The sequence below is a fragment of the Pectinophora gossypiella genome, chromosome 18 (assembly GCF_024362695.1).
Source record: "Pectinophora gossypiella chromosome 18, ilPecGoss1.1, whole genome shotgun sequence".
Lineage (NCBI taxonomy): Eukaryota > Metazoa > Arthropoda > Insecta > Lepidoptera > Gelechiidae > Pectinophora > Pectinophora gossypiella.
The window spans coordinates 12,801,033-12,815,089 of NC_065421.1; the positions used below are offsets into that span (position 1 = coordinate 12,801,033).

The following is a 14,057-nucleotide window of genomic DNA, read 5'->3' on the forward strand; positions in this document are numbered from 1 at the left end:
TTGTTTTATTCGCAGATTCCAAAATTAAATTAGCTTAATGAGTATGAATTTCATGTTTGGATCACAGATAATAAAGAACATTTTACAATAGTCTCAATGTGCGGTAAGAAATTGATCTGTCAAAATACGTTAACTAGTGTTGTGACGTTCATTGGCATAGTGATGTATCAGCCGAGATTGTTTATCTGTATACTGATACAAGTATCAAGAACGAATCATGCCTCGTCAATAAGAAGAAAGTCTTGATAAGAGCCGCCCAACTTGGTGCCATCATAATATCAAGTTGAGTTGACGAAATAAGCAAAGTTTTCATTTCGCAACTATCGCAGTCTCTTGAGCTCACAACTCTCATTTGGAATTCAGTAAGTGGTGTCTCGGTCTTGTGCACGGTTGTCGGATATTTTATTCATTTTTAGAGTACATGAGGTGGAGTTTGAGGGATTTGCTGCTGGTTTTTATAGGGATTGGATGGCGTATCGGTACACGGAATGAGTTTTTACGAGCCTTGTATTTTGTATGAAAATGTAGCTACAGATGGGTTTGAAACGATCCTTGCGTGTTTGGCGTTTTTCGTCGAGCTCTTTTAGACGATTTTGCTCAAAGTTGGCTACCCCTGTTTTGATACAGTGACGCCACTCAGGTCTTAAAACAGCAAAAACACTCGGACGGACAGCTATTCTGCCTTCAATGTGACCGGGTTTTCAGAACAAAGTTTGGCTTTGCGAGTCACACTTGAGCGCACGAGAGAAGATACTGAGGTTGCCGTTGTATATTCCATGTCTTGAATCTGAATGAAAATTTACTAGCATACATACACATAACATTGGTTGCGCAACCAACAAGAGACTGGTTTGTGCATACATTTTGTTGGTAGCGAGACTGTGGTACTCACTAAGACACAATTAAATAATTGTAGTGAAATAAGAATTACGTTGAGTTTCTCTGAACTGAAATAGAGAGTTTTAATTATCATACTTGTTTTATAAGTAATTATATTATTCTATACTCAATAACTAAATCTCACCTGAAATAGAGAAACAACATTCGAAGCAAATAATTTCACATTCAGTATCTATCTAGTTTTACATAACCTCTTCTTGTAAATAAAATTATGTTTTTGACATTTGATCAGACAAAATAACATAGAGAAAGTAATGAGTCCATGGATCTCATTTACATCTCCCCCCCCTCTTCAACAATCACGACTATTCTTCTTAATGGGGTATTCAGAAGAATATCCACCGCATGCTGAATTAAGGGAAGTGAAAGTGGAAGTGAGATACGACTTTCGTATCTCCTTTAAGGCTAGTCAACTTTTACCCTGTTTGGGATGATAGTAGCACGTCACAGTCTGTTTTTCTCTTCATCCAGTTACTGCAGCTGTACTATCTCATTGCAAAACTTAACATACATACATAAACACACGCCTATTTCCCACCGGGGTAAGCAGAGACTATGGAATTCCATTTGCTTCGATCCTGCCACACTTTTCTTGCTTGCTCCACATTCATCAATGGTTTCATACACGCACGCCGGTTCAGAGTAGATCGTACTGAACCTTTTTTAAGGCCATCTCCAATTTGGTCCTAACCTAACCTAGCCCGTGAAGGGAAAACAGGTTAGGTCACACATCTCTGAAACGCATTTCCCGGGTACATACCCGGGTTACCTTGCGATATTTTCCATAACTGCTGAGCACGTCATAATCATTCATTAATAAAATTTGCTGAATCAAACATGAATTTGAGAGCAAATTCCAAAATCATTCGAATCTGCGACATCACAATGGGAGTCAGACGTGCTTTCAACTGGACTAGAGCTCAGCCGTAATATAAATGCAAAAACTCTAGTAGCTAAAGTTTCTAAGAATTTACATCATTTGCCATTTTTCAGCTTCTTTAAGCATAAAAAGGGGATCTGTTGTACAAATTGTCCTTTTTACTTTGCCATAGAACATATTTGTTACGAAGATTCCTTAGGGGACGATGCGAATTACGTATTATGTCTAGACTTTAGACCTTAAAAAAGTGAAAGAATAAAAAAAGTGTGGATGCCTACCTCAACAAAAAACGTATTTTGGTAACGGAAAATAGCAGGTACTATTTACGTACAGTTTTTGGTATCCGATTTTGTTTATCGCTTTGTATTGTATGCTCAAAAGTGACAGCTAACATTTCAAGGTTAGCCCAGCTGACGTCATCCCACCCTGCGTTGTTATTTTGTAAAAAAATAATTACCTACGACCAATGTTTTTAATTTACTTTGCAAGGAGAAGTTTTGAACGTTTAGTAAAAGATTTACTTACAGTTTTATTTATTTTTATATATGTGACAAGTAATAGTAATTAAAAACATTAGTCTGTAATTAACTTAATTTTCAATAATAAAATTCACGTCCTTGGAATGTTGGAGATACCAATTTAATGGTAACACAGTTGTAACACTCACGTCATTAAAGGGCTAGCAATGGCGGCTTGACAGACATTGAGCATACCAGCGGGCTTAGCACCGTAACCACGCGACTCTTTCTCGCCGCGACAGAGATCGTCTGTCTCTTTTTGTGCAGTACTTTGAGAGAGTGACGGGTAACGTATGTCGAGGCGAGAAAGAGTCGCGCGCTTGCGGTGCTAAGGCCGCTGGTTTTGTTATACCAAGGTATTATGTTTCGTTCCGCTTAGTTACTAAATACAATAATAGTGTAGATAGATTCTGTCAAGAAGGATATTATGTGTGTGAAAGGACAGATACAGAAATGACGACTGACAGAGGTGAATGAAAGAGGAATACACGTTGTGCCGACCCCACTTAGTGAGATAAGGGCAGGAGGATCATGTCTAGACCTAAATATGCCAGGAATATATTATTATTTATTTATTAAAAATAAGTACAGTACAAAAATTGCGGATTGCCCCATACAAACTTCCACTCCCCATTTAAAAAAAAATAAGGGGTTAGAAAAAGAAAAAAAAAGGATTCTATTTCACACTCTATCTCTTCAACTACCTCCACTTAAAAAATCACGTCCTTTCGTCGCTGCGTTGAACAAACAAACAGGCAGACACACACATACACTTTCCCATTTATAATGTTAGTATGGTTGTAAATAGGTTAAGTTACATGTAAAAGTGTTTTTGTCTGTTGGCAAACCTAATAAATAAATAAATAAATAAATAAATCTCCCTTGAGATAGGACTAACATGATAAAATTAATAACAGAACACTCAAGTGCTAGATATTATAATGCCAGATTAATCTATGTACAAATTCACACCTGTAATCCCTAGTGGGATGGACAGAGTCACAAATAATCAGAACTAAACTTTCAACCACTTTTGGTACGTAAGTCTGAGTCCATATCGTGACAGATAAATAGGAATAAATATTAAGCTTATTGACTAATTATTAAAAGAAAATTATAAAAAATATATACTTAATAAACAAAAATTGTGTACTAAAATACGATAAGAAGTCATCAATAAAAACGGCAAAATATGTCAATTATTTATATTTGAAATTCGAAAAAGAGTAAAATATATTTTTTTTATAATCATTTGCAATTTTGCTTTCTTGAAGATTCGACAGGTCTAGTTTTAAACAAAATCGACTAACGTGTAACACCGCAACAATAAAACAATTATAATTAATATAAAAAATAAGAGATAAATTAAATTAAATTACTACCGAAGTTAAAATTAAATAGTAGCTCACATATTTCTAAACAAAGTACCAGCAAAAGCTCTCAGACTTCTTGTAAGTTCCAAAAGTATTATTATGCACGTCGCATTTTTCATCCCTATACCACTGCGACTTAAAGTGGTCTAATGAGTTTTTTTTTCCTCCACTTAGCGCCATGCTCAATGCAAGTAGTACAACTTTCTTACTCCACCAGCCAAGGAGCCAAGCAAAGTTTTATGTTAAAGTTGAAGGAAAAGTCTAACTTATTTACGTGAAGTCGAAAGGGTGACAATTTTTACCCCATTTTTGTTCTTGAACGGAAACTGTTCTTAGTTTAAATAGAGTTTTAATTAAATTTCAAGCGAATAATTTAGGTATTTTACTTCTATGCTGGAGTTGGAGCTAATAAGGACTAGTTTAGCGTGCATCCTCTCTAACGTGGACCATTAGGTATTATAACGTAAGACTAATCACTTAAGGTTTAAAATGTACTCCGTGCTATGAAAGAAATTCCGCGGCCGTTGCGCTAATGTCGCATTCTTCATAGAATAACTATGACTTGTCAATTAGTTTCATTAAAAGCCGTAGACTCAAAATCATGCCGCGGGCTATATATTTTAAATCTGGTATTAAAATGAGTCACCAACTGCTCAATTTATCCATGCTTACCAACATTGGTCGAGCAGGCGCCATAGTTCCCCATAGCGTAGAATCCCGGTCCACTAACCCCCAACCCAATATCCTGTCCCATAATGTACAATAGTTCTAAACGAACCGGGATCGATGGGTTCACATAGTGCATACAGGGATAATAGCCGGTTGGTGTACCTTTAGATTACAATGTCTAAGGGGCCTCTACGTGTTGGCTTGAGCCCCACACACGTCTTCTAAAAGTCCGGGACTTCATAGTCCCGAGATACGGAAATGACATACAAATAATAATTAAAATGTCCTAAGGGGCCTCTACGTGTTGGCTTCAGTCCCACGCACGCCTTCCAAAACCCGGGATTTCAAAGTCCCGAGATACGGAAATGACGTACAAATAATAATAAAACATTTTATTGCACGCAAAACATGATATTTGCAGGATAAACTTATCATCTATGTAATCTTCATTTTTTATTATCGTATCATCTTTTGTATTCGTTTTGTAATAAAATAATATTTTAGTAGAGACCGGAAATTCAGTGCCGTATTTACCTAACTTTGATGGTATCCCATAACATAGAGTTGATATTACCGCTTCACCTGACTTGACACGTGTGATTTTTTTTGTTACTAATACAATTTTGAAAGGCTCTGTAAGCATGTCTCTCGCATTATACCCTTTTTCACAGGGCCGGTTTCTAACCTGAAGATCTGACAAGTCCGGTTTTTTACAAAAATTACTGCATGTCTAACCTTCCAACCCGCAAAGGGAAAACCAGCCCAATATAGGTTAAGTCACATAGGTACCTCCGAAATACATTTCTCGGGAATGCGGGTTTCATCATGATATTTTCGTTCACCGCTGAGCACGTGATATTAATTTATGATCCAAACATGTATTCGGAAACAAATTCGAAAATCATTGGTTTAGGCCTATTCTGGGATTCGGACCTGCGACCTCAAATTGATAATCAAGCGTTCTACCAACTGGACTACTATGGCTACAGTAAGGCTCTATAATGTGCATCCCAAAAAATTATTCGAAACTATATCGCAGTAAATTACTTATTTAAGGAGTAATTAAAGTGTTCGGTAAAACATTCGAAACAGCTTTGGTCAGTTCAACTCTTCTTCTTCTTATCGTGTGGGTTGTGAGGTAGAATACCAACCTCATCAACCCTGGTGTCAGGGTTATGATTGAGCCGCCAAAGGCCCCTGACATGGCTCATGTAACGACTACTTACTTACATAAGAAAGTAGTAACCGGGACCAACGGCTTAACGTGCCTTCCGAAGCACCGATCATCTTACTTTTGGGATCACAAAGTGATTTTTGTCCCCATATGTCCCCACCGGGATTCGAACCCGGGGCCTCCGGATCGTAAGTCTAACGCTCAACCACTGGACCACAGAGGAGTTCAACTAATGTTATCCCGTTTCTACAAGCTCAGCTTACCTAACCTGAAGGTTATTAGTAAGGTCCGGATTTTCTACCATCCAACTCGAAGAATAAACCAGCTCAAACAAGTTAGGTCACATGCCTCTGAAAACCCATTTCTCGGGTATAAAATTATGTATGTAAAAACCGGCCAAGTGCGAATCGAGCTCGCGCACGAAGGGTTCCGTACCATTGACAATGTAAATAACAGTAGAAGCAAGACCTAAATCGTGTTTGTTCTATGGAAGCCACTCTTTTATTTATTTTGTTTTTAGTATTTGTTGCTACAGCAACAACAGAAATACATAATTTGTGAAAATTTTAACTGTCTAGCTACCGCGGTTCTTGAGATACAGCCAGGTGACAGACAAACGGACAGACAGACAGCGAAGACTATAATGGTTTTTACCCTTTGGGTACGGAACCCTAGAAACGAAAAAAGCCTAACATTAAACCACAATGAGTACCAGTAAAACTTGTACAAGCCACGAAGAGTCTCCGCAGTGCGGTCATGCACAATTCTACTTTCGCATGGATTACAGTTTTGTCTCAGTTTTCCGCATTTCAAGTATTTCTCCCCATATTAAAGGTACTTAGAATATCCTTGTCTTTATCTTCTTTTTTTATTTATAAAAAGGATGCTTGTCGTGGTTATTTTTTAACCCCCGACGCAAAAACGACAGGGTGTTATAAGTTTGACGTGTCTGTGTAAATGTGTATGTGACTGTCTGTGGCATCGTAGCTCCCAAACGGATGATCCGATTTTAATGCGAGTTTTTTTGTTTGAAAGGTATATCAGTCGAGAGTTTTCTTAGCTATGTTTGGTGGAAATCGGTTCAGGTCTTCAAGGTCATCAGGTAGGAAGGTGAGTGTGTAGAGCTGAGTCGGGATTCGAACCCGTCACACTACGATTATTTTTTTATTAAGATGGGTTTACTCTTGACTTCTTTCTTCCAAAACACATGTACGATGTCGTACGTACTCCGATCAAGGCTATCATGGGTTCCTTATAATTCAATATTCAATATTCTTTATTTGCATACTATGATGGTGTTAAAGTTTGTAAGTTACATAATATGAGTTTCAATTATGACATACATACATCAACTCACGCCTATTTCCAACCGGGATAAGCAGAGACTATGGAATTCCATTTGCTTCGATCCTGACACACTTCTGTTGCTTCCACCACATTCATCAATCGCTTCATACACGCACGCCGATTCAGAGTAGAACGTAAACCTTTTCTAAGGACATCTCCAATTTGGTCAATGTAAGTCCTTCTAGTTTTATAATTATGAGGTTACGTATTAAGAACAGAAATAACCATAGAATAGAGAGGGAATGTATTAGTCGATTTTTATAACACATGCACGGATTATAATTAGTTGGAGAAAGCATTCTATTACTTTCTTTAACCCTAGTCCAGTTGAATTAGGTACTTAGACAAGTACATAATACGTAGAGTATTATGGGATTACTACCATAAAAAAATCATAGTCCATTTTTTACTATGCGTAGCACATCGCTACGCCGTAACGGCGTAACGCGGCCGTAGCGTCACCCTAGGTAAACTTAAGGTCTTGTTATTTTTTTTAGAGAACTCACAGTTATTTAGTGTTTTGTTTTTGGCGTGATAGTATTACATGTTTCAATCTTCTTCCATTTTTAAAAGGAACACAATTTAAAAATCTTACCACATTCGAAATTCGACATTCAAATTTGAATCGATATTAGAACACGGTTTTAAAAAACCGTGCCTTAGCTCTCTTGGGCGTGATTTGCGGTTACGAGGGCGGTCTGTTTTACATAAGATGGGTTTCAACAGTAATTCTGCAACAGTCCCCAGTGGCATAGAATGGGGACGTCGTAGATGAAATAAAATACTTAAACTTGGTTTGTAGAGTTGTAAAAGTAGAGGTGTCCTCGGAAGGTTCAATCCGTTCAATCCGGTAACAGTCTTACACAGGCACTGTCGGAATTCTTAGAATCAGGATCATCAAGATGCATAGATGTAGAAAAGTGATTAAAAGTAAAAAAAAAATACTATGGACGGAAAATGAATGGAGATTAAGTTGTTTATGGTATAAATTTAGGATAGTTATTCAAATTCAAAAATATCTTTATTCAATAGGTAACATAGTTACACTTTGAATCGTCAATTTTTACATAACGAACGTCTCATCCGCCTAAAACTACTGCAGCTTCTCACAACCTGTATAGCCGGGGAAAAGAAGCTGCAAGAAAAACCTCGGCACAGGGCCCTAGACGTTATCTAAAAAAAAAAAAATATATATACAATTGAGTAATTTTGCTGCCTAATATCAGTTCTCAGACAGTTAATCCCATGCATTCATATCTTCTAAATAATCACTAACTGTAGTAACTGTAGTAAAAGTTAATGAATAGGACAGAAGAAAGCTTTTTAAAAATATAAAATGATTGTCTATTATTACATTGGGGTCGCACACACACACACACACACACACACACACACACACACACACACACACACATACCTATATGTCAATGTAGATACATAATAATAACCTATTAATATTACAAAGAGGAAAAAAAATGGTAAGTTTTTATGATTGTAGAAAATAATCCCTGGAACTACTTAGCTAGTTTATTTTATCCATTGAATAGAAAAAAAAATCTCGACCATTTTAGACAGAGATACGGCTCACCGCCTATCACGTTGGTCTAACAGAAAGGTCGTGAGGAGTGTACTTAGTTCATGTTGCGATAGATGTACTTCTGACTACCCCAATCGGGATATAGTCGTGAGATTTTGTGATATTGTTATTTCATATAACAAGAAAGCTATCTCTAGGTGGAGATTTACAGAGTCTGTGTTCCCAGCAACAAACGCTCCCATCAATACGTTGAAGCTTATGCAAATGTTACTGCGGCGGTTGATAAGCCGGCACCTTCAGAGCGCTCTAGCAAGCGGGATACCCAATACAATACAATAACACTTTATTGCACACTACATGTTGCCCCAGTATCGCTGTAAGAACACTACATCTTTCTCTAGAAAGTACCCTGCGTGCCTTTTCTGTCATCCAAACAAAATCAAATCAAATATACTTTATTGCACAGAACTAAAATTTCAACAATCAGACATAACACATGAATACAGTACAATTTGGGCGGCCTTATTGCTCTAGAGCAATTTTTTCCAGGCAACCAACAAAAGGAAACAAAGATTTACAACTTGGTTGCGGTTGGTTGGTGGTTGCTTGGTTTTTACAAAAGAGTCTAGTCATGAAGAACGACGGTGTTATTATATTATAATTATTCTTTTTTTTTACTAATAATAATACTAACATAGATATAGTTGAATTGTGACTAAACAAAACATAGTATTTTATGTCTAAAATAAATAAATAATATATAAATTGTCCCTCCGGTTGATTGAGGGGAGGCCTGTGCCCAGCAGTGGGACGTATATAGGCAGTTTATGTATGCGGAAATATTATATATAGTTCTGCATACACCATATATATGTGTATAATATATATACACCCCTATAAAAGGTGGGACTTTATGTAGGTATATACTTTTGAATACAAAAAAGCCAGAAGTGCGAGTCTGACTCACGCACCGAGGGTTCCGCACAGATTGCCATCTGGTCATTATCAGACCCTGAATGCCAACCACCAACAACCACCTAGGACCAGATTGTTCGTCAAGACAAATCTAACAAGGCCAAATTCGGGAGTCGTACCTAGGACCAAATTGCTCATCAAGATAAATCCAACATCAATTTGGGGGTCGTGTGTTTACTGTCGAGTTCCTATACTATGACTACCTAGGGGGTTAAAATTACCACATCGAATTAATTCATCTAAGAAAGCAATATTGCTATTTGACATTTGTTTGCATTGTGCAGTCACTTTTATATGCGCAAATATCAAATTGCAATATTGCTTTTTAGATGAATTGCTTCGACGTGGCCATTTTAGACGCCCGTGGTCATCAGCCACTGAATACTAGCCACCTAAGGCCACAGTGCTCATCACGACAAATCAAAAAAAGCTTACAAATCAACCAACTATTTTCAAGCGAGTCTAGCAATAATAGATCTGTGTAGAGAGCTCTGAAGGTATAGTATGAAGGCGTCACGTACAGTGGATTGTATGTAAATAGGGCAATGATCCTCTTCAAAGGGTTCGCTCCCTTTGTGTCGGGGAAGAATGGAAGAAATTGTTCTGGAACTCAATGATGGTGTTAAACTTACCCCAGGTTTTATATTGGATCTCGGAACCAAACGTATGAAACTAATGTAAGTTTTTGTGGCTAAAGAAATTCCGAAGGTTATTTTTCTACTCGCTGTATGATTAATTTGGCTGTAAATAGTATTCATCTTAAGTAGTATATCTAGTGAGTATGGTCAGGATTGCTATTGAATCGCCGAAGGCCCCTGAGATGGCTCACGTATCGACTACTTAAGTAGTAACCGGGCCCAACAGCTTAATGTGCCTTCCGAAGCACGGATCTGGTACTGTGAAAGAAAGAAACTGAAATTAATTCCCCCCCCATTACATGGAACATACACGTAAATACCAGCCTCATCAACCCTGGTGTCAGGGTTACTATTGAGCCGAAAAAGCCCCTGACATGGCTTATGTAACGACTAATTACAACAGTAAGTAGTAACCGGGACCAACGGCTTAACGTGCCTTCCGAAGCACGGATCATCTTACTTTCGGACAATCTGGTGATCAGCCAGTAATGTCCTACCCAAACTAGGGACCACAAAGTAATTTTTGTGATATGTCCCTACCGGGAATCGAACCCGGGACCTCCGGATCGTGAGCCCAACGCTCAACCACTGGACCACGGAGGTCGTTAGCAAATAAAACTATGCCAGTCAACCCTTAAATATACTGAAGTCATCTATGAAATATTTACCAAGCATAACCCAAATTCGACCTATCGAAAACACAAACAAACACCAAAGATGAAGCACTAACAGGCTGTACACTCGATCCTGCAAACCGAACTGTTTACCTATTAGTCCCTTTCGAAAACACAGAGCGTCGGCGGTATCGAAAAACTATAAAATGAAACCTTCTCATTTAAATGAGCATAACGATCATACCCTGTTGGGTAGGGATGTTCATGTTTCAATGATCGAATCTTTTATGGGTCAGGTGTATTGGAATTGCGTAGTATTCGTGCATTGGTTTACCCCACGGAATAGAAGAAATAGGATGGAAAGGCCCTAACGCACATTCAATATAAGAACCGCTGTCGCCGGTTCAGCCCCACTCTCTTTTAATACTACTCCTGAAAGAGATAACAACGATAGCTCTACTACTTCTCAAACTCCATAGCCACATTACTGGCAATGGTGCTAATTCCTGCAGACACCATCTAATTTTATTTTAAGTTATACCTGTCATTTTCTTATCCGCCGAAAAGGAAAGGGACGGGTAATCGACAGGCATAACCACAGCCTCGCCTGATGTTAAGTGAAGATGTGGCCAGATGGTACACGTTTGCCTTGTAATTGCTTATACATTCCAAATTCAAAAGTTCGAAAAAATTAGGTAGTTTCCAACTAGTCAAATCGATTACTTTTTACTAAACGTCAATACGAAATTACTATGGAATTAGTATGAAAAACCAACATGTGACGTCATAGAAAAACGTGACAAAATGTCGCACATACATACATATTTTCAATGAGAAGGAAAACGCAGATAGTTGGAAGTCGTAACAGACAGAAGAAGTGCAATCGAAAAGCATATGTCTAACTTTCTACGGTGTGTCCCCACTGTAAGTACTTATTATATTCCTACTCTATGGTACTTTGCAAGTCCACGAACCGAATTAAAGAGAACTTGGAAGTCTCCCCGAGGTTTTATGGTTTTGAAAGGTTTACTATAAAATCCGACTCATTGAACCTTTTGTGTGCGAATCTGAATCTTATTCATATGACCATATAAATCGATTTGGGAGAGTTCCGTGTGTAATGAGGCGAGGGACATCAGTTTTGTGCTCTGTTTATCGGATGGTGTTTGGAGTTAAGTAAATAGCTGTTGCCATTGGTTTTTATAACTCTTTGGCTATAAATTTCAGGAAGATACGCCTGTAGTCTTGTTGTACCGATTGGGCGCATTCGATAAGGTACGAGGCCGTGAAAGCATTAACCGTAAATTAACGAAGTTAATACTTTCGAACAGCTTGAACGGCTTTTATAGATTCCCAATATAAATAAATATACACTACACTTCACTTAAAAAATCTAAGAACTTAGCTTAGGTACAATTTTATTGGAAATTATTAGCATATTTTGATTAACAATCACCATGAAAGATTAAATGGGTAAAGGCGCCGCGCAAGCGCCGCGGGCCTTCAAACTGTGAGATCAAATTTGGAATCAGACAAAAGAACGTCGGCGTTTAATTCAAAAATTCGAACATATAAAATAATAATACTGATAAAAACTAACCCGCAGCCCACACCATTGTAGACTCAAATAAGGCTCAGCGAGGGTAAGGCAAAACTATCTTAGCTGCTGGTGGGGGGAGCGGAGAGTAACTGTCCTATATGTAATATTACTCTATGCCTTGGCTGAGCGTGTCGTCTGAGAAGAAACCTAAGTACCTTCACGAAATATTTTCTATAGTAACACTTACCGTTTTTAGCAGCCATAGCAAGTAGAGTAGCCCCAAGCACCGCGGCGGTCGCTAGCAGCCGACACAGAGCCGGCAGCATGATGATCACTGTCACTAAACCATCACTGTCACTCACTTTCACTGACACTTCATCACGTCACTAAAGCGTCCGTCGCGGCATTCTACTGCGGCATTGTTAGTTAGGCACCTGGAATGAAGAGGCAGAGAGTAAGTCTTGGTGACATTAAAAATAGCATTACACAGGTTGGCCCAAAGGTTCACGTTCAAAATGAAAAATTAGATAGAGGGGCTCATTAGCTACCAGAAACACCATGTATGTTCAGCGATTTGCGGTTCACAGAAAACGGATTTGGCGTGTAAAGAATCCGTGATCGTCCATCCATGAAATAAGTATAAGTATGAATTGTGAGAATTCAATGTTTAATTTCAGCGTACAAATCAGAAAAGGGATTTGGTGTAGACTACTAACTAGTCCCAATTGAATTTGATAATTATATTATATAATTCGTTCGTAATTCGTATGTCTTTGCCCGTGCGGTTTGTATCCCAACAATTTTGAAAGACAGTTCCGAATCGAGATCCCCGTTTCATTCTAGACAGTTCGGTTTGGCTATTCGAAGATTTGAGAAGGAACCGTACCGACGTTTCAGTTAATGAAAACACTTATAAGTTTGAAAGAAAGAGGGTAGACAGATATGTTTTCCCTTAGAAAATTATGGATCTACCAGCTCCACTCCAATTTCATCAGTCCCAAAAAAGCGTTGAAATATCGGGAGTCTCATATCCCTGAGTTCAGCGCGGTAAGAACCGGTTGTATTATGTGTTTTAATGATGAAAAAACTTGTTCAACTCTAGAAAATACATTTGCCTGTATGCTCTAGCCGTAGAGATATCTTGTACCAAGTCTAAGACATAAGTTTACGACTATATCCTAATTGGGGTAGTTAGAGGAAGATCCATCACAAGATGAAGGCCAGGCGCGCACTACGAGTTTCTCGCCGCGCGGCAGAAAAGAGCAGCGGCATAATGTCGCACTGTAATACTGCGCCGCTGCGGTGGCTCTGACGTCAAGTGTGCGCAATACAATTTAAAACTGTTTGGTACAGTATTACAGTGCGACATTATGCCGCTGCTTTTTTCTGCCGCGCAGCGAAAAACTCGAAGTACGCGCCTAGCCTAACACACCTCAACGAGCTTTCTGTTAAACCAAACTTGAAAACGAAACGTGAAGACGTGATAGGAGGTGAGCCGTATAGCTGTCTATAATGGACGAGCCAACATTGTTAGTGGAAAATGCAGGTAAAATAAATTAATTACTCATTGGTGCAAATTCGGTACCGGGATTTAAACCGGCATTCCCTGTGAACCACACAGTGACTGAGTGAGTGACCACAGTGACGTGACGTTTAAAGTCATAAGACCGAATGTCCTTTTAAAATCAAACCGCATTGTTTAACTATTGTGTATGGAAATCTCCACTGAAACAGGACAGGGATAAACATCTAAGAAACTAAAATCGTTAATAATGGTAGCATTGAAAAAAACATAATATAATATTGCCTCACACCTGCATTCCCTGAGGGGTAGGCAGAAGTGTATATTATTATATTGGTACGCCCACTTCTCGCCAGCTATATTTAAGTCC

General features: G+C 38.4%; 1 protein-coding gene across 5 annotated transcripts in view; it reads right to left on the reverse strand.

The window, feature by feature from the left end:
- LOC126374853 (hemicentin-2) overlaps window positions 1–14,057 on the reverse strand; it is a 644,718-nt gene that overhangs the window by 326,246 nt on the left and 304,415 nt on the right. For all 5 annotated transcript variants that reach the window (XM_050021610.1, XM_050021607.1, XM_050021606.1 and 2 more), the window contains one exon: window positions 12,413–12,599. In XM_050021610.1, the coding sequence (XP_049877567.1) occupies window positions 12,413–12,491 (79 nt within the window). In that variant the 5' untranslated portion in view covers window positions 12,492–12,599. The remainder of the gene's footprint in view (window positions 1–12,412; window positions 12,600–14,057) is intronic.